This window comes from Hyaloscypha bicolor (genome assembly GCF_002865645.1).
Source record: "Hyaloscypha bicolor E unplaced genomic scaffold K444scaffold_57, whole genome shotgun sequence".
Lineage (NCBI taxonomy): Eukaryota > Fungi > Ascomycota > Leotiomycetes > Helotiales > Hyaloscyphaceae > Hyaloscypha > Hyaloscypha bicolor.
Window position 1 is genome coordinate 538130 of NW_020194559.1, and position 19632 is coordinate 557761.

The 19632-nt window shown below is 47.9% G+C and overlaps 9 protein-coding genes across 9 annotated transcripts; 2 read left to right on the forward strand and 7 right to left on the reverse strand.

Annotated features, from left to right (window-relative positions):
• Positions 1-150: 150 nt before the first annotated feature.
• K444DRAFT_612215 (uncharacterized protein) lies at positions 151-1318 on the forward strand. The gene has a single exon (XM_024880086.1). It carries the CDS (start codon positions 316-318, stop codon positions 970-972), a length of 657 nt encoding a protein of 218 aa, XP_024737837.1. The 5' UTR covers positions 151-315; the 3' UTR covers positions 973-1318.
• A 345-nt stretch (positions 1319-1663) lies between these two features.
• Positions 1664-3161, reverse strand: K444DRAFT_383974 (uncharacterized protein). Its single transcript, XM_024872364.1, has 4 exons — positions 3120-3161; positions 2182-2990; positions 2095-2130; positions 1664-2046 (listed from the first exon to the last, which is right to left on the reverse strand). The coding sequence occupies exons 2-4, from the start codon at positions 2889-2891 to the stop codon at positions 1893-1895; spliced, it is 900 nt and encodes a 299-aa protein (XP_024737838.1). The 5' UTR covers positions 2892-2990; positions 3120-3161; the 3' UTR covers positions 1664-1892.
• A 1046-nt stretch (positions 3162-4207) lies between these two features.
• On the forward strand, positions 4208-5445 carry K444DRAFT_384035 (uncharacterized protein). Its single transcript, XM_024872366.1, has 2 exons — positions 4208-4924; positions 5020-5445. Exons 1-2 carry the CDS (start codon positions 4326-4328, stop codon positions 5318-5320), a joined length of 900 nt encoding a protein of 299 aa, XP_024737839.1. The 5' UTR covers positions 4208-4325; the 3' UTR covers positions 5321-5445.
• Positions 5446-5524: 79 nt separating this feature from the next.
• On the reverse strand, positions 5525-6636 carry K444DRAFT_384010 (uncharacterized protein). Its single transcript, XM_024872365.1, has 4 exons — positions 6399-6636; positions 6087-6348; positions 5855-6028; positions 5525-5809 (listed from the first exon to the last, which is right to left on the reverse strand). The coding sequence occupies exons 1-4, from the start codon at positions 6488-6490 to the stop codon at positions 5708-5710; spliced, it is 630 nt and encodes a 209-aa protein (XP_024737840.1). The 5' UTR covers positions 6491-6636; the 3' UTR covers positions 5525-5707.
• Positions 6637-7651: 1015 nt separating this feature from the next.
• K444DRAFT_628963 (uncharacterized protein) lies at positions 7652-8200 on the reverse strand (the record flags this gene model as incomplete). Its single annotated transcript, XM_024882983.1, has 1 exon — positions 7652-8200. The coding sequence occupies one exon, from the start codon at positions 8198-8200 to the stop codon at positions 7652-7654; it is 549 nt and encodes a 182-aa protein (XP_024737841.1).
• A 1299-nt stretch (positions 8201-9499) lies between these two features.
• K444DRAFT_628964 (uncharacterized protein) lies at positions 9500-10030 on the reverse strand (the record flags this gene model as incomplete). The annotated part of the gene is made up of 1 exon (XM_024882984.1): positions 9500-10030. One exon carries the CDS (start codon positions 10028-10030, stop codon positions 9500-9502), a length of 531 nt encoding a protein of 176 aa, XP_024737842.1.
• A 1552-nt stretch (positions 10031-11582) lies between these two features.
• On the reverse strand, positions 11583-12580 carry K444DRAFT_612218 (putative isochorismatase family hydrolase). Its single transcript, XM_024880087.1, has one exon. The coding sequence runs from the start codon at positions 12462-12464 to the stop codon at positions 11799-11801; it is 666 nt and encodes a 221-aa protein (XP_024737843.1). The 5' UTR covers positions 12465-12580; the 3' UTR covers positions 11583-11798.
• A 3532-nt stretch (positions 12581-16112) lies between these two features.
• K444DRAFT_473251 (HET-domain-containing protein) lies at positions 16113-17069 on the reverse strand (the record flags this gene model as incomplete). Its single annotated transcript, XM_024872904.1, has 1 exon — positions 16113-17069. A coding segment is annotated over one exon (957 nt), but the record flags the coding sequence as incomplete, so codon positions are not given.
• A 1654-nt stretch (positions 17070-18723) lies between these two features.
• Positions 18724-19632, reverse strand: K444DRAFT_628967 (uncharacterized protein; the record flags this gene model as incomplete). The annotated part of the gene is made up of 1 exon (XM_024882985.1): positions 18724-19632. One exon carries the CDS (start codon positions 19630-19632, stop codon positions 18724-18726), a length of 909 nt encoding a protein of 302 aa, XP_024737845.1.

Below are 19632 nucleotides of genomic sequence, written 5' to 3' on the forward strand. Positions count from 1 at the left end.
AAGAACTGGGCCAGAAAAGGCCATTTATGTTTATTTAAGATAGCTCCCACAGGTAAGATACAAAACCTTTCTCCTCTCCAGAGATTCTTGTCACGTGTCCCGCTGATCGAGACCCACCTCACCGCTCCTGCCCTCTACTCAATTAGTAAACTGCCGAGACGCCTCTTCCACAACGAATGCATTGAGAAACAACTCTTCATCAAATTTGATGCTTTGAAATATCTGAATCAACATCAAAACATTTCCTTCATTCAGCTCGTCTCTGAGACAGATCGGTACCATCAGAATTCCGGGCCACCACCCCTCGAATCCACCATGGCGTCCCCAGCAAAGGCCGACATTCTTCTCCTCAGCCTGGCCATGCAACCCTTCCTCGACGACAGCTATTCCGCTCTAATCAACCAAATCTCCTCAAAAGCTAACATCAAACGCGCAAAATCGGCCTCCGGCGCCCTCAACTTCCTCTCAGCCCAGACTCCCCGCGCCATCCTCGCCACCGACGAAGGCCTCACCAAGCCCAGCAACGGCCCCGTCCTCGAAAAAGTCCTCTCCTACGTCCGCAACGGCGGCCTGCTCCTCATCGGCCTCCACTTCCCGAACTTCACAAACATGGACGTCTTCGACAAGTTCTTCGGGGATCTCGGCCTGCCCTGGAAGCATGGCGACTATCATCGTACGACGTTCCAGTTCAATGGTGGATGCACGCTTCCGGATGGGATGAGCAGAATGAAGTTCCCGGGCTCTTATAGTATGAAGGTCCTGCATGTCAAGGGTGCGAGGGCTCACGAGAAGATCTTCGTTCCGGTGCCGCAGGCGACGACGCAGTCTATGGTCTTTCCGCCCGAGTACGTTGATCAGGCGCAGGCGGCGATTGTTGGGGCGAAGATTGGAGAGGGGTATTTGGTTTATGATGGGAATGTCAATCCAGAAGAGGGTCAGAACAGGGTTGTTTTGACGCTGTGTGGCTTGTAGGGCAGTTGGGTTGGTTGCAGAGAATGGGTGGATGGCCATGGGGTGGGAAATTGATTGACGGGGTTGCTCTTATATTGCTAATCATTTGGGATACGGCCCTGCAGCGTAATTGAGACAGGTGTGGTTCGGAATTGTTTCTGCGGAAAATGATCGCTTCTGTGGCAATGGGGCCTGAAATTCCATTCGTTTGATCTCTGGGAACTTTCCCATGCGTGGGCCTCAAACAATTATTTTGGTCGTGGTGTCATGGGTGGTTTTGACAACGTGGGTTATGAAACCACTCTCGGGTGGACACATAGGTGCAAAGAAATTTGCTCAATTAATGCAGTATGTCCATTGCCTTCCGTTTTCATTACCACTCGGATCTAGCACTGTCTGCTGCAGACATAAACTGCCTCTGGATGCTGATCGAGGGTGTTCGGGAAACGGCTTGTGTATGCGTATGCGTTTGCATATGTTGTAAGGCAAGGCCAAGAAAACGAAGATCCATGAAAGGACTCACGAATGTGCTCCAAAGGCGTGATTGATACCCAAGGCGTGCAGAGAACATTGCCCGGGGATTCAAAAATGGTCAGAGCTGAGTTGCTGACGAAATTCTGCTGCTGAAAAGGAATTCTTAAGACGGTATGAAAGTTCGAGAGGTCGGCAAGAGTCAAGAACGATTGTAAAAGAAATTTTCGTGCTTGCGCTGCGGTAGGGAATATCAGAGTAGGAGCCGACTTGAGGAGTCTTTGCGGTTTTAATATCTCCTGCAGCATCCGCCAAAAGTTCTTCGAGTCCCCCTTCCTCCAGATCTCCGTCTTCCTCGTCATCTTTCTCCTTGGTTCCGATAGCCTCCTTGCAATGTTCAGTTGTGTTGTCGATTGTATCTATTCGACCAGAGGTCAGAACAATTGAACCATTGTTGTCATCCTTCATTCTTACATCCCCAGAGGGAGCAACTTCGTTCTCCGAATCCTTACTATCCTCGCTATCAGACGTCTCATCAACGACGGGGAAAAGAAGTTCCGCCTCGCGGTCCTCTTCCTTCCCTGCGTTGAGGCAAAGCCACACAGGAACTCTTGGGGGCGAACGCTCGTATCTTTCGTCATAATATTCTCTCCAAATCGAACGGAAGCGAACCTGGAATCGACTGGGCTCTTGGTCCTCGTCCTCGCTCTCGTCCTTAGATTCAGCCAGAAGCTCATCAACAGCAGCAGGAAGTCTTGCCTTGACATGTACCCAGCAGTCCTCGCAGCGATATTCCCTCTTGTAACGTCGAAGAAGCACATAAATGGATTTCGCTCTTCAGCAACAAAGATAACATATTCGGTGGAAGGGAAATTCCTGAGAAGAACTCGCAGGCCTGGTATGAATACATTGTAGTTGAACCGCCCATAGATGTCGACTGAAATGGCAATGCGGTGGATGCTGTTGCGTTCGACATAACCGATTGGACCGACGATCTGCTGCATTTCTAGCTCAATTTGGCGCTCAACGGGTGGGCGAGATCTGAAGTATTGTGTTGCAAGTATGGCCAACCAATGACTAAACAGAAGAGAGTCGACTTGAAAGTCAAACGGAATCGCCGCAGGGTGAGATTCAGTGCCAAAGCAGATGGTGTAGAATTTCAAGCCAACTGCTCTCGACTCCTTGGATGTATGAAGAATCGAGGGAATGACGGCATGGAAGGAGAAATAGCGATCATGGCCCTTGTCGAAGACAATAGCGACGACTCGACCGCCGGGAATAGAGTCCTTCCAGATCCTGTCTCGGACGCTGGCGGGAAGCTTTGGAAAACGGACGAAGTCACCCTCGGGAGCTGCGTCGGAAGGTTCTGTGGGCGATGGGGGTGTCTGGACGTCTGCCATGGCTGCATTGATTGCTTCTTGCGTGAGCTCTTCACCAGCTGTGCTTTTCGGAGTATCGTTGCCACCCATGTTGATATTGTGTTGTATCGCGGCTTTGCTGAGTTGAAGTTATGGTGTTGTCGTTTGAAAAGAGGACGAGGCGCAAAGCGGACGAGACAATTTTAAATACTTCAGAGGAGGGCCGTGAGTGAATAGATTTAAACAATCCTGAATTTTGAAGGTGATATGGAAATGTCAAGAGACACAATCACCGAATTATGTGAAGACTGAATAAAGATGGAGATTTTACAAACATACAGGGACTCGAGTTGAACTACACCATCATATTAACTCTCGCCATTTCATGATGAGACAAGTTTCCTTTATGTGGAACTTCCACGTGTGTAACAGAGTAATGGGATCGTGTTCGTATACGAATCACACCAAAAAGATGAGAAACTCGAAGGAGGGACCGTCGAGGACAGTGCACCTGACTCGCTCCTAAAAAGAAGACTCAAAGAATTTGACCACACACATCTCCATTACAACTGCATCTTTCAGCACAGGGCATATGCGTCGCGTGATCAATTTACCTGGGAAGAGAAGTGTATGCCAGAATTCAAGTGGAGGTGAACTATCGTCACGCATGAAAGCCTTCCAACACTTCATCGCACTCTTTCGGAGTTCGTGGCGTTGGAAGTCTCGAGGGCGTCGCGATTGAACATTATGGTTGCGCCCCAGTGCTCCTTCCTCGCCTTTGGACATTGCTCGGTGACTTCAATGGGCACGGCTTGATCCCTGAGGAGCTGCACGTCTCCGTTGGATCGGATGTCGAATCAAGTGAAGAGAAAAAGTGAGGCGGACGATCCGCTCGCCCTTTTTCTGTTGCTTTCATCGCTTCGCTGGGATAAAGCAGCGAGAGATCCTAAACGACTCAGCATATGAGCTGCTGGGCTTCCCACATACGGCCAGTGCTTAGCTGTACCAGAATCCGCTGGGTACTCACTGTCGGCTCTCCAGATCTTCTCGCTGCTTTTCGAATCAAAGACCTGACCGCCCTTTTCCAGTAAGTTTATTGCGTGGTTTTCTGAAACAACTGCTGATGCCTCGCAGCCACGGCGCCATGAGCGACCAATACCAGTTCACGACCGACCCGGTGGCTTGGAGTGATTGGCTGCAACAAGAGGAGCTCCAGCAGCCCCCTTGGTGAGTAAAAAAAAAGACATGCTCACAGAAAAAGGGCATGTGTCGGTCGTGGTGAGACTCTTCTTATAAAGCAGTGGCCATCACCCCTCAACCAGGTGCTGCCAGCCACGTACTCTCCGCCTTCTGGCGCAGAACAAGTCGACCCACTGTTTGCCGCTCCGCAGACCGAGGGGCAGATAGTTCTCCATGGGCCAAGCCTGAGCGGCAGCGGGGACTTTCCCCTCGATTGTCAACAATCCGAACAGGATCTGACCAATCAACCTCTTGACCTGGTTGCGGACCGCTCCACCGTTGCAGTCGACGACCCCGGTGTTGTAGATGTCGGCGAAACATCTGAGCTCTACGAAACATTACCGTAAGTTGGGTGATACTCCACGATGGAACGACCTTCTAATCTGGGTTCTCAGTTTCGCACAGCGCCTGTTGTACCCCGAGTCGACCTGCGCTTCTTGCAATGCTCCCCTGGATACTTCTGAGGAGCTGTTTAATCTGAACTCTCCGAATCTGTACTGCACAAGGAACCGATCACCAGATCATCTTAGTCTCCGATGCGTCGACAAAACCTGTCACCGGAAATTTCAATCTCTGGCAGACCTCAAGAAACATTTCAAACAAACCTTTTGGCACGCGTCATTTAATTGTGCAATTCCAGGATGTGGGGTGCCTCTCCCGAAGTGGCAGACGAAGTATCACTTCTTGCATGATCACAAAGGCGTTAAATATCACTGTGCCCAGTGTGGAACTGGATTTAATACCATTCGTCAACTGGATGGCCATGGCAAAGACACAATGCATTCCGCTTATGTCTGTAGATACCCCGAGTGCGGCTCTGAATCCACCAGATCTGGTGAGATGAATCGACACCATCTAAGCCACAAACAATCTGTCCCTCGGCATCCATGCCCTCACTGTCGCAAGTAAGCTCTTCCTATCATTTATACCTATACTGACATACTGCTCCCCTTTCCTGTTAATGATAATCGAGGCTTACTGTTATCTGTTCTCATTCTAGATATCGGGGAGACAATGGATTCAAGCGCAAGGATCACCTTCGTCAACATATAAGGAACTACCATCACATCGACGTCGATGCCCAGGACCCGGACACCGACAAATCGGCTGGGCATCCTTGCACCTTCGAAGGTTGCGATAAGACCGACTTTGAGACCGAGAAGCTCATGAAAATCCATCTCAAAAAGGAGCATCCGTCTCCTTATCAGTGTTCGTACCCTGGATGCCATCGCATCGGCACCAATGGGTGGATGCGTGAGAGGGACATGGTCAAGCACATGAAGAAGAACCACGAGGTTTGATTCGCTACAAACTTCGATCATGCATGAAGAACCCCATGCCTATGACGGCGTAGTGGACATCCCTTTTCTGTTTGGATTTTGCAATGGTGTTTTCTCTTTGCGTTTTAATCTGTGGTTTCTCACTGTTGCTGTAACGTTTCGTAGTTGGAGAAAGGGGGGGGGATGACTTTCCTATTGATTCTGATCTACTTGGTTGCTTCAGGTATTGCGGTGCGTTTTGACTTGGCCTTTGAACATTGGCTTCGACTTGATGTCTGTTCAACACAGATGTCTGTTCAACACAGATGTCTGTTCAACACAGATGTCTCCAAAATTGATTGTTGTTTTCTTCCTAAGGCTGAATCCCATTGTTGATATCTCAAGTGCACGCTGCGACATAATTCTCCATCAAGCTAACCTGCCTCTATCTGGAAAAGCTGAGTTCACTGCCCTATACACTTTACACTCGCCTTTATGACCCTTCTCACTCCAGCCCAGCATTTGACAATTCTATCCGCCGTCAGCTCGCCCTAGCTATTTTACCCATCAACTCACCTTATCACAATACCAAACCGACTCGCACCCCTTACACCTCGACAACTTCCCCGCCTCCATCTCCTTTCCACAAGCTTGGCAGCACTCCCTCCCTTCCCTCTCACTCCTCTTCCTCCCAACCACCTTCTCCTTATCCCCCATCTCAATCAACTTCTTCACACTAGCAGGGATAATCTACCCCACCCACCCAGTCAGCCCAGTCTCCATAAATCACCCCCCGCATGTAACTCACCTTCACCTCACCAACCGGAACCTCAACAAACCCCTGCTTCCCCTCACTAACCCCACTCCTCCTCGCGCCAGGCACCACAACAGCAAACCCCTTCTTAAACCCACTCACATCGTACCCACCACCTTGCACTCCCGCCTTGACCAAGGCAGCTGGGATGCGGAGCGTGAGTGCGAAAGGGCTACCGGAGGGGTCTTTGCAGATGAATGTTGGGGAGGTGGAGAGGGTCATGTTCTCGGAGACGGTGCCTATTAGGTGGTAGGGACTGAAAAAGGTTAGTGGATAAACGATGGGATGGGACAGAGAGGGTATTACGGTGTGTCAGGAGGGACATCGTCTGTGGCGAGGGGCAGGGAGGCGAAGGTGGGGAAGAGGGTGGAGTTTGCGAAGTCTGGGAAAGGAGGCATTATTGGCTGAGATGAGAGCCGCGAATTAAGCTTAAATTCCGACTCAAAACAAAAAATTGCCTAGTGAAAGATTTCCAATAGGGTATTTTGGGTGGGAGGAAAATTTGTGAATTCAAGATGACATGAAGATCTTTGACACGTATCTGAAACACTAGTCCGCCTCCTACTGAATGGTTCGGTATTTGAGAGTTAGAGGACATCTGAAGAGTGTGAAAGGTGAGGAACATGGGAACTATAATATTTTTCGATATCCTGGTTCAAGGGAGCGTCGAAAGTCCAAAGACGTCTAAACAACCTTAATTTTGGCAACCCGTCACGTGACACATACGTTCCAACTCACCTCATTCCTATGCGAGAGGCTAATAACTAGTGCTGTATAATACACGATTCTAAATCCACATAATTTACTCTTAGTAACAAGCTAGGTGTTCAATTCGGATTAAAACCAGTCAATTAATGAGCCCCTATTTTCTCGCTAAAAATGTGTGCCTGAAGCGAATAAAAGGGGCTGCCTCGCTTAGGCAAAGGCATCATTTATCTTGAATTTAATTGCTATGGGACAGATGGATATTACGCTGAAGCGCCCAGGATGGCAAGAGATTGCGTATATCGCATCAGGCTGTTCCAACGTCTGTGGAAAAGCTTGCGGATTCCCGGACGGACCTGCTGTGCTCCCATCTCTCCCAATAGCAGACAGGCGCCGTGGCAGTGGTCAATATCATGATGTCCGTCCGAGATCGTGCACAAAACGGAGGCCCGTACTATAGATATCCCTCCTTGACAACCACAGATTGTGAACAAGTCAACGAAGGTTTCGGGTCATACTCGTCCGAAGTCCAGAAGATCCAGGATACCCACACCTTTGGCCGGTGACACCTGACCTTCGCGTCAAAGATCTGCTTTACGTTGTTGTCTCGGTTTGGGTGAAGACAGCGGATATCCTAAAGGGGAACAAGATTGTTACTGCGTTGGGCAAACCCGCCCTCGGACACAGCGTGAGGATGCGGGCTCCGCTTGGGAGGCATGATAATTCTGAACTGTCTCCCAAATGGTGCTCTTCCTCTAAGCCATACAGCTATGTCGAAGAAATTGTATTTGCTAAAGATCTTCAGGGCGGGGGTTAAAATTGACCGAAGCGGTAAATTGACGGGGGATTGGGGCTCATCCACAGTCTTTTGTCCTGCCTCCCCAAGTATCCCTAATGAGAACCCGATATTTGTCAGGGTACGAGCGGGCATGCGCAACATGCTGGCTATCAGGAATGCTCACCCTGCTCACAACCACATAGCCGTTGGCCTCGACGTGGTCGGCGTGCTTCTCAACACACTGATGGTAAAACAAGCTCATCGGCTTCGCTATACGTATATATGAGCGACAGGCTTCGCGGGCTCGGGCCAGGTCATTGTGCGCAAGCCCCCACACATACGTCTCCTCTGGTACCTTGAGTAGCGTATACTTAATCGCCCACCACATCCCTAGCAAGTGGACGAGCGGTAACAGCAGAGTGCGGGTCATTCCTGCAGGCGGCCCAGCGAGCACGACTTGGGAGCTCGAGTAGCTCCAGCAACCAGGGGCAGAGTCAAAAATGGTGATGTGCGGTGGGAAAACGCCTTGGCGATCATGATTCGAGTTGTCGTCGCCCTCGTAAGCAGCGGGATTCGAAGATGTTACCGATAGCTCAGCAGAGAGGCCATACAAGTGATAGAACATACCTGAACCGCCATTGGAGATCTTCCACACCTTGAAAATGTCTCACAGCCCTTGTTTTAGGGCTTCAGGCCAGAATTACAAGGGTTGCAGCAGGCGTAGTACCTTAAACCACACCCTGGAGTCCGCTAAGACCCCTAGGCGAGCGTAAATGCCCTGTACCCCCGTTACTTTGTGCCGCAATCTTCGTAATACAACCACAATCAGATAACAAGGTTTCCCATATCCCAATCCAGTTAGACGTACACACTCAAACAATCGAGGGCCTGAGGACCTGACAGTTTTCATAGGTTTATAGACTTACGAAGGCGGGTATTTCCACTGCCTCTTAATTCTACCCGGCGCCGTGGCGGAACAGGCAGCTGTTGCTTAGAACACACCGTTACTCTGAACACTTCAAGAACTTTAATATTGTAGAGATTTACAATGAACAAACATAAATACGAACCTGTATCGCCATTGGAGCTTTTGCTAATATCAACTACAATAAACTTTAGTGTTGTGGAACGGGTTGAACTTTGAGGTGTTGTTAGTGAAATTTGACAGTGAGCGAAAATTATTACAAGCGATACGAGAAGAAACCTTCAAGTACAGGATCCTCACAGCAACACCAATTGAAGTTTTGTTTATAGTAATAATGGCACCTCCCGATACCAAATCTCAACAGCCTTTTTTTCTTCCATTCAGGTACAGTACGAAGGTCGCAGGGGTTGCACAAGGAAGCAATATCCTTGGTTTCATGTCGTAGGATCCGATAACAACCTTTGGACCCTCATTAGGGTCAAAAGACCGAGTGGTTGATGAGAACCTCGATTACCTAATTTAGTTTGTGCATCAGCTCTTGAGTAGATCTTTTGAAGTAGATACAATGACTTTGGGTCATGCATGTCGGATTTAGCTGCCATAACCGTACAGGGTATCTCCAACGTGGATAATATCGATGTCCCCCTCACTAACATCGATAGATTTGGAGGCTAGACAAGTGTCAAATTCATACACCCTCTTCACCTATTGCTTCTCGAAACCCCCAAAGCTCATAGTCATTACTTTAGCACAACTTCGGTTTCTCCCATTGCAACCCATCTTGAAATATCATCTGCTCAGCGGCTTCCGTCGTCAACGTCTCCGTCGTCCCCATGAACAATAATGTCAAAGGACTTCCCTTCCACGCTTTAATTGCCCTTGATCTCGTATGAAAATTTATCGCCCCAAAGAAAATAACAGAGCTCATAATTAGGTTAACAGGAAATATCAACCAAAACCACCGTACCTTGACAAAGATGGCGTCTGTGTAAATAGCTCCTAGCTATTCCTCTTTTTCGTAGCTGAACTACCCGACTGTCGTATGTGATTCGTTAGACTGGTCGCAAGATTGCCGAGAACATGCTCGACGGAATCAGATTGGTAGAACGCCGGCAGAAATGTTGACCCGCTATAGCGGTATCCTCCTGGAAGTTCCTCTACAACGCCGAATATAAGGTGCCTAATACCGGCAGCAAGGCCGTCCAAGGCCGACACAGAGACACCATATGTTCTACCAACATGTATTGGGCTCTCAGAGGTCAGTGCTGTGCCTCCGGGAGTTTCTGGAAGCCCGTCAATGACAACAACATCGCTTGTCCAGCGAGCTTTGCTGTATATCTGTGAAATATCTTGTGAGAGGATATTGTTCGTTACTGAGACAGTGTAGCCTTGTACACAAAACCATATGGCACAGTCGATCGCGGTAAATGGGCCTCCAAGGGATTCACTGTCTCTTAGCCAACCAAGAGCATCGAGATTTTGCGATATAAGCCCTCGAAGAGACGTTTGGAAACGAGGGTCCTGGTTCATCGCGTGGTAGCACGGCAAATACACTTGATGTAATAGTGTGTTGGCCAGGCATCACAGTCAGCCAATTCAGGAAATTTCCATTGGATAGAGTGTAGTTACAAGTGGGGACTTGTTTAGATTCTGGAAGATCTTGCCTCGTGGATGTTGTGCAATTCTTCATGTAAGGTTGAGGGTTGCAAGAGGAACAAACACCCGGTGATAGGACAGGCTTTGTCCACGTACAGTTTCCTGAACGGCAGGATACTCCGATATCTGCTAGGCTGATGTTGTTGGATAAACCGTTGTATATTGAATCTTGAGCTGGCCACGAAGGGGAAATTGCTTATGTGTCTTTCGTGAAACGCCAGCAGTTCAAGAAGACCAGTGCCAACTTACTTTCTCCATTACCGCTAAATATCAATTATCGCTCACTTCTGGCGACTGAAGCGGTAGCATTTGGCACAAGTACAGCGTCCGACTGAATAGTTAATACCTGTTGCGTAAAAGGATCAAACGCGATGATAAAATCTTGATCAATGTTCCTAAACAAGCAACCGATCTGCTCTTTCATCAGCTAGCATCTAACCTCGTCTCTCAACGAACCAAAGCGCCTTCACTTAAGTGCCCAAAGCAATCTCAAACTTCCAATCGCCTCCCTAGACGCATCATCAAACATCTCAATATCTTTCAGCTTCCTCCTCCGATAGGATCGACGCCACACTTTCCCTTTCGAAGAAAACCAGATCCATTTACACTGACTTAAACCAGAGCTAATGATGACCAATAGAGCGATCCGGACGATCGTCGATAAAGTGGCGATCAAGCCGTTCAACGTGATGCCGTGTCCGATATCTGAGACGGCGATGGTGTGTGGGTGGGCTTTCAGGTCGCCGATTACGCTAGCGAGAGAGGCAAATGCAATAATTACTGCGCTGATTTCTGCTAGCCACCAGCTGTTAGAAGTGGGAAAGCGGCGTTTTGGTTTTTCGATGGAGGAGAGACTGGTTGTGCTGGTTTTTGGGCTTTGCTTGAGTGTTTGTTCGGCACGTTCTCTGAGAGCGTATTGCAGATCACTGTTACTCGATTCTCTCCCAGAGCTCAAAGACTTTACAGGAATTCAGTACAGTTAGGAGTATAGTCAGGTAGAGCCGCTCAGGGGACGGAATATGTCCACGAACCCAACGGATAGGCTGTCAGTTAACGAAATATCAATGCAGGATTACAGCATATCATGAAGGAAAACTGCCTACGGAATGCAGTAGGGCCAGGACCCTGGAAGATAGGTAGCTAGATAGAGGAATATCAATACAGAACACTATCAACAAACCCCCCCCCCCCCGTATGTAAAACAACGCAATGCGTGAGATAATTTAGATTGTAATGTGATATAAAGGAGTGTGACAAATACTAGAGAATTTCAAGTAGCTTGTTTTAAGGAGCTTGAAGAATAGCTTCAAGTAATGATATCAGTTCTAGCGCGGTGTAAATTTAATTGCCAAATAGATGAATCAAGTTACTTATTATGTTTCTAAAATGGCCAAACTCCGACTTTTGAGTTTCGAATGAAGGAGCTTGCAGTCTTCTCCGAAGACAAAAAAAACCACCGGGGTTGAAAAGGTACAGAAGACAACCAGATTGGTTCCCAAAAATATTCGGGCTAATTCCAAAATAAGAAGATAACAATATCTAGGAGCTGACTACGATAGGCTCATGTAAAAACGACATGGCTTAAGAAAGGCCTAACTTTGATAACTCTAATACCTCTTGAAACGTTCAACCCCTGACAACACTACATCTCCAAAACCTCCCCCTCATGAATCCCTAATTCCTTTAACACCTCCTCCGTCGTAACAACCCTGCAAAATTCCCCTTTCAAACTCTCCACAGAAACACCGTGCACGGTGTCAGCATCGTACTTTCCCCCATGCTTTGCCCAAGCCGCAGTCGCATCCTCAATCAACATCAGCTGGCCCGGAACAGTCTCCCCCTTCTCATCAACATGCTTGCCGACATCCAAATCACTCGCATGTCTCACCGTCGTCCCCAAGCAAAGATCGACGCTCAACCCAGCAAAATAGATCTTCCAACACTTCTTAGCCCTCAAATACTCACCCAGATCGCTCCCCTGGAATGCGGAGTTCGTCGTCTTTGGGAAGACTGTTTCATGGGCTGCTGGATGAGAGATATCGTGGAACGACATCCCTGGGGAAGTGGAGTGCAGCGGTGAGGCTGGGTTCAAGGAGCGATGGTACACGTGCACGATGTGAGGGCCGGCAGGGCCGTGGAGGATGCGAGGTCCGTCCTCGCCTTGAAGGGAGCGAAAGGCTTTGAGGAGCTTGATGATATTAGCTTCGTAGGAAGGGTTGCTGCGCGCGGTACCCCAGAAGGGATTGTCGAGCGCTCCGGCTTGGGAGTCAACCATGATAAAGGCGGTGTGAGAATGATCGATCGACATTCTGTCGTGTTTCTGTGCTTGAATGTAGAAGGCGGGCCTAAAGTCTAGCAATGAGGGCTCTGAAGTGAAAGCGCGAGATGAGATGGAATTTGTAAGAGGGGGGTGAAAAAGACAAGAAATATCGGGCGATTAATGCGTCTTTTCGGAGCGTATGTGATTACATGATTTGCCTGTGTGCGAGCGCCCGGCTGGCGCCGGCGTCGTCAGCCCGAACTCCAGCCTACAGGATGTGATTTCGAAAGAGTGGAATTCATGAGCTGAAGCTTCTTTGTTGTCGCGATAAGGTCCCAGTGGTAGTCTGGAACTATCTCGCTTAATCCTAAAAGGTGCAGTGCGGAAAAGGGGGAGAGTTTCTTTTAAATCACGTGATAAATATCAGGTGTTCTTCTTCCTCCTTAGCCTTGTATAAAAGTAATTCCTTGTAGCCTATTATACTACGATTAGCGCTCCTCTGCGCTACCCAAATCATTCGAGGCCTTTCCTTTTTGGTGGACAATCAACACGGAAGTATCTTTTCCTACCGACCCCGTTTTAGATTGCCCAGCACAGTGCCCCACTAGGATCCCTGCAACTCAGCCTCGATGTATCACTCCAGGGTAACTAATGAAGTTGGTTCCTTATCGGTCCAATCATAGAGTTGCGCCTTCAAATATAGAACGACCAAACAACGTCTCATCAGCATCAGTGTCCAAAACGCGACGCTCACCTAGTTACTGTATCTGTTGCTCCAAGCTGACTGCAAGGAGCAAAACAATCCGGCACAGGAACCATGGAAGGGGTCTCGTCCGAACCGTATAAGCCCGCTCTAAATGCTATACACTCATCTCCCCTCCCATCCCGATAGCCTTGCAATCAAACTTTACTATCGGAGCAACGGCATCCCATCACAAGAATGCCTATAAAGTCTCAGACGACAATTGAGCCCACCAAAGACCATTTCCGTCTTTGGACCTGAGCAGTCGCTGCTCTAACCTGAGCCGAGGCCTGAGCCCCTGAGCACGACGACAAGTCAGCCTGAGCATCAGAGGGGATCCTCTTCCGGCCACCTTAAGAATCGGTTATAGTATCCACGTTGTCTACATAAATTTTGCTAATGCCTGTTGTCTGGAACACAGCCACCTCTTTCAACCTATCAAGATATCGTGATGGTATCCGTTCTCGCTCCCTTATGGAACTTAAAGGGGCCTTGCCGGAGCCGATCTTGGACCCCCTCCTGTCTAGTCGCACGTGATTAGTATATTCAGCCTCACAATTTACCGAATATTACTAACTCGATGTCATCGCATACAAGTTTATGATTTCAATTTGCTGAGCTCTTATACAACTTCTCTGCTGCAAGAATTCGCGTTCAAATATATAATTATCCCTCTATGGCAGGCGACGAATGATTTTGTATGATTATCAAAGGTACAAACGATAGCAATATAAATCTTGGGGCCGTCAACATCTGGGGCTCCTCCGAGCCTGTTAGAATAAGTCTTATAGTCACTTCTCAGCATTGATTCTATTCAATAGTTAGTTTGGGATTTCTGGGTGATTGTTAGATATCGATTGGAGGTGTTTTGGGAAAGGGGAGCAGATTTAAGACAGGGGATGAAGTAATCGCGCTTATTGGCTTATTGGCTTACAGTCTTGGCATTGGCTGCTTCGTCGGCATGGGGTAAGAGACTTAAGCTGAAGTCGATGTTCTTGTAGAGTTCTGCGTTGGCGAATTAGAGAGCTAGGCGTAGGTTAGGTGCTGGTGTGGAGATGGTGATGATGATGATGTCGTAAGAGAGGCTAACCTGAGAGGTCCGAGATGGAACGTGTCCCTTCCGTGATGAGTATCAGTGTAGCAGACTTCGAGAAGTGGGTGTTCCCAATTAAGGCATGCAATTCTTTTCTAATTATACGTAGATTGTTGAGCGGGGACAAAGTTCCTATTATTGTGGAACTTGGGTCCAACTAGAGGCACTTGATAGTTCCCAAGAACCTCGTCACTTCTTAGAGTGACTCTATGGAATCTGTTATTGCCGGTAGGCTATTTAATGGCATCGAGCAAAAGAAGATCGAATTATCCTCTTAATAGCCTACAACGATCGAAAATATGATAAAAATCCTATGCCGTCAAACCCTAGATCTAGATGATGACCTACTTTAGTAATGCGCAAAAACTACGCCGAGTTCGCAGATCCAGATTATCAGCTAGTGGGAGAAGTTTCGGAGAGACAATCGGTCAGAGGGAGATAGACTTTCCAACTGGACCGACCTTTGCTCGTTGTCGCTCCTTGGTCAGAATATCCAACACTGTCTCATCCTTATCCTTTCTTTTGCATCCACATCTACAAGAAACCCCCATTCCAGATCCAGATCCAGGTCCCAGCACCTCAATTCTCACTCAAACAGCCCTTAATAAATTTTTATTATTTTTATACTTTAATTCCTTAAATTTATAATAAAATAAAGCTCGATAAATATATAATTATTAACGAAAATTACATTATTGCAAATTGTATTAATTAAAATATAAAAGATTTAATAAAAAATAAAAATAAAAATCTCTCGAATAAAAAAGTTATATTATAAAAATTAAATTAGCTAAAGTCCGAAACATCTCGCGAGGCCAATGTACGATTTAAGCTTGTTGTCTACTCTTTTGTAGTTCTGCAAGTAGACTTTTATGGCTAGCAAGTCTCTCCCCCACCCCCCGTTTGAGTTCTGCACGATCTAGAGAATGATCTAGAGACAGATGTGCTCGTAACAAAGTGCCTTGTACTTCCGCTTCGCCTCCTCGAACTGGCCAGGCTCGGTAGCATCCGAGTTCTGGTGGAGAGGCTGTCCACACTCGTCGAGCTCGGTCGTGTAGCAAGGATCATTGCCTGTGAATTAAAAGTTATTGCGAATCGAGCGATCGATTTCTTTTTAGTAAATGGCCTAGTCGCCGGGGTATGGTTATGCCCATTTGGCTGCCAGAAAGATCCATAGTTCATAAAGAGAGAATACTACTCCTCCAATCTTGCGTTTCGAGCTTCTGCACTTGCCGTACACGAATACGAGCATTTCGTTCTGTAGCTTTTCTTATAGGCAAATGAAATGCCGACGTTAAATTATAGTGATCGTTGTGAGTGTGAACTGGTTACCGAAGATCTCCACCTCCTTGCCTATCCAACGCATCTCAAATAATCCAAGGCGCTGGAAAACATTGGTACTAAACCCTGGCATAGTGGTAGGAGCAAGAAGAAGCCCATGATTCTCCGTAATGCGAAGGATTGAAATTGGGCCAGTGGCTTTGGTGTTGAGGTCCATCTCTTCCCATGAGTCGGGATAGATGCTACCAATGACTTCCGGGGCGGCGTCCGTGCCTATTTGATTCAAAGGGGTTACAAAACGAGGTAGAGAATGGGTTCCACTGTCCGCAGGCGGAGATTGTGGAGATGTGTATAACGTAACGTATCGGCCGCCATCTTCAGAGTGGAATATGTAACATGTATTCCCTCTTGCCCTTGACATTAAAGGCCCTCTGATTTGAAGATAACCCCGTTGAGATGGGTCGACTTGGCCAAAGGGATCAGATGGAAATGTTGGGACTGAGGCGTCGATAAGTTTGATGTCTGGTTGCAACGGGGAGCTTTGTTGGCTGAAATTCATGAAGTAGCACTTGAAGTCAGTCGATGCCCATGACCAGGACGGGGCACGGTATGTTGATGGTCGAGGGTTGATGGCGGTGGATCGAATATTGATCCACCACAGTAGCTGGGACATGATATCGTTCTTCCACAAACCTGCTAGATATATATCCCCCGTTAAGGAGTGGATATGTCTAGCGTATCCGGAGAGTGCCGGTAATTTGTCAGAGGTGTAGGTCAAGTTCCTTCCAGTGAAATCTCGGATAATGTATTTCCAGTCAAACCTTGCTTTTTTCGACAGGTCTGACGGGCTTTGCATCGGACCATTCGCGTTGAGTTTTGTAGAGAAACATTCCCATACAAGCTGCGAAGTTTCAAATTTAAGGATGCGGGGCGACAGGAGGCGTTCTTGCAAACACCAGGCTCGTGTCTCGAGAGGCTCCGGTGCCTCTTTGGAGATGAAGGGAGAAAGCCTCATCTTGTATGGGACGACGTATACGGTTCCAATCTTACTATTGCCGAGGTTATAAGGTAAGGCGCAGCTAAACTTGGTCGGAACAAAGCTTGCAGAAAGTACGCCGTCGCTAGTCTGTTTGGCGGCCGATGCAGAAATGGTGAGTGTTGCACCACCATAGATATTGGGCATATTAGCAGCTTCTTTTAACCAGTCCTCGTCATTAATTGAATCCTGTACGATGCAAAGTGCATCAATCCAAACATATTGAAAACTAAGCCGCTGGCAGATCAAGATCACGTCTCTCAGTGTGGGTGGAAGTTCTGACAATGGTAACGTGTGATCCTTAGATGCCAACCTCACCCTCGTTAGCATTACAGGTTGTTTCGGAATTCCCCAGCAGTAACTGAGCGCCACGTAGATTCCTTGTTCTCCCAGCGATGAGATGTAAAGTGATGGTTCCCTGTCAGTGGAGCCAACATCTATCAAACGCGTTGGGAAAGGAGCAGTCATCTTCTGGGAACACTGGGGGTGATCATCAACACAAGTTTCGATCCACCTTCGGGCAATCTCATATGCAGCATCGCAGTCGTATGTGGTTAGCGGGGGTCTTCTCCAAATGACACTTGACGCCGGATCACCTTGTGAACTATCAGTCAGACGCAAAACACATGACCGCCCAAGACTTGCAAATACCTTCTTCAGCAACGAACACTAATTCCCGTTTTTTGCTTGTTCCACGAAAGCCTTCAATCACTTTGATCTCCTCGCCATCTCGGAATCCGTTGCTTGTTATCGCATCCAAGATAATGCCATCGCCCGCTCTATTGACGCCAGTCTCCCATCGTGGTGAAACCAGCCTACAGAAAGGGCAACCCTCTTTCGCTCCAGAAATTGTCGATGAGTTTGCTATGATGTCACTATGGTTCTCTAAAGGAAAGGATTGTATGTCGATGCTACGACAGTTCGCGCAGAGCTTTTCAATCAACTCCGCCGCACTGGGAGCGTCATAATCATGGCTGGAACTTGAACCTCCGAGCATGATCTAGTGCGAGCGCTCGATGAGTCCAATTCCAGTCTGAAGGGAAAGGGCTTAAATTCTATCCCCAGCGCCGGTGAGACATTGCTAGCGTGGCAGGTGGCGCGTGCATAGACAGCACAGCATAAAATTATGTACTCCCGCCTACAAATTTATTAGTAAGATACATTATTTGTATGGTATCGCGTCCAGCAGTCCCCAGTTCTGCACAGCGGCACATCACAAAAAGAGCAGCCTGCAACTGAGCGTTTTGCTACACCCTTTACCCCTTTAAGAGCTTTTCGCACTTCAGTCGATACGAACACCACGCGCAAGTGCCTTGTTTAGGGCGCTTCTTCCAGTAGTGTATGTGTACGAGATCAGGATTAAATACCCTCTTGCCTCCAAGCCCTACTCGCAAGCCCTCGAAAACGATGTATCTTACTAATAAATTTGTATGCGAAGGTACATAATTTTGTGCTGTGCTATCTGTGCACGCGCCACCTGCCACGCTAGCAATGTCTCACCGGCGCAGGGATAAGCAGACGAAGTCGGAGCTTTATGAGCTCCGATCGAATGACTACTTACCTAATTAGAAGGATTCGCCGGCCAAACGCCCACACGACTCAACCGCTCAACTTCATTTTTGGAGGCCTTAACGCCACAACTTTGAAGAAAAGACACGATATTTGTGATAATTAGAATATTCTTCATATTCTGTGAAGTTTTTAGAATTTTCTAGCAACTTTGAAAAATCGATAAAATTTTGGTGGGGTAAGGGTGGGCGGTTGAGTGGTTTGGGCGTTTGGCCGGCGAATCCTTCTACATGTGACCTGCCTATCACATGACCTGAACAACAGCAGAAATCCAAAGAACGGTGTGGGCTTCTTGGCTGGCCGGACCTAATATCACGTGCTCAAAGACAAGGCTGATTCTCTATCTCTAACCGGTTACCAGTACTCGGGGCCGGTTTTTTACCCTACAATTCACGCTAAAATTAAGGGACAAGAACGTGACTAAGCAGCCTCAGTAAAGCCTGTTGAAGCTGTTGAAAGGGTAAGGCGAGGGTGAGTAGCGCCTGAGCAGAGCGGCGACGCTGACTAACCGCGTTGGAAGCGAAAAGGCAAAATTGTCGTCTGAGACTTCCTGAGTAGTCTTCCCGCTGTGCTATCTAGTCGTAGTCTACTTAGCTCGGAGCATCGTGACCCGCCACGGGGTCGGCACTACAGGTGGATTAAGGATCCGATCGAGGAGATTATTCGCCATACTATCGAAGTCCGCAATATTATCCCCCTTAAGGTTGAAATACGACCTGCATTTGGGACAGTTTCGGTTCTCACCTGTAAGCCAAGTATAGATACAAAGCTTCGAGAACATATGTCCACAAGGAAGTCTGACTGGAGTATGCCATGCAGTAGCATCAGGTCTTGTTGCTTGAAGCAGGCTACAATAGCAGATTGGGCATTCGTCGTCCTCGGCCAACTCCTCTTCTTTGACGATGGTACAAAGTGCTTGAACTCTGTTTGCGCATCGTCCGAGCCACTGAGCATGGGCGTCTTTCGCTATCTCATAGCTTAACTCGATATCCTCAAGTGCGTGAACTTGCGCAGTGAGGTGAGCATATCGTAGCTGCAAAACGATTTTTCGCTGGTCAACGAAACGCTGCTTCAGATCTGGATTGCGATGCTTTTCCATCGCATCTTTCATTGCCCAGAGCAAATCATCGCATTCCTCCTCAAACTGCATAACATACAATCTGTCCGTCTCCGTCATACTTCGTTGACGGTCAATTAGTGCTCGTGGGTTATTTTTGTCGAAGTGTATCGGTCCATTAGGGTGTTTAATATGGTGTCGGAATATCTTGCTGAATCTGTCGCTGCAGAGGGCAAGGTTTGGACGTCTAACATAGAGGTTTCGTCGCTCAGCGGGCATGGTTTCCTGTCCGAGACATTGGAAGCAATGCTGTGGGCGGTCGATGACCACGGTTTTGAGCTCACAGTCTTCTGGATGGTGAGTCCAACTGAAGAGCCAGTCAGGGTGACTGGTAATGTGACCGCATTCAGCAAAGCGAAACTTGTATTGCCGACACAT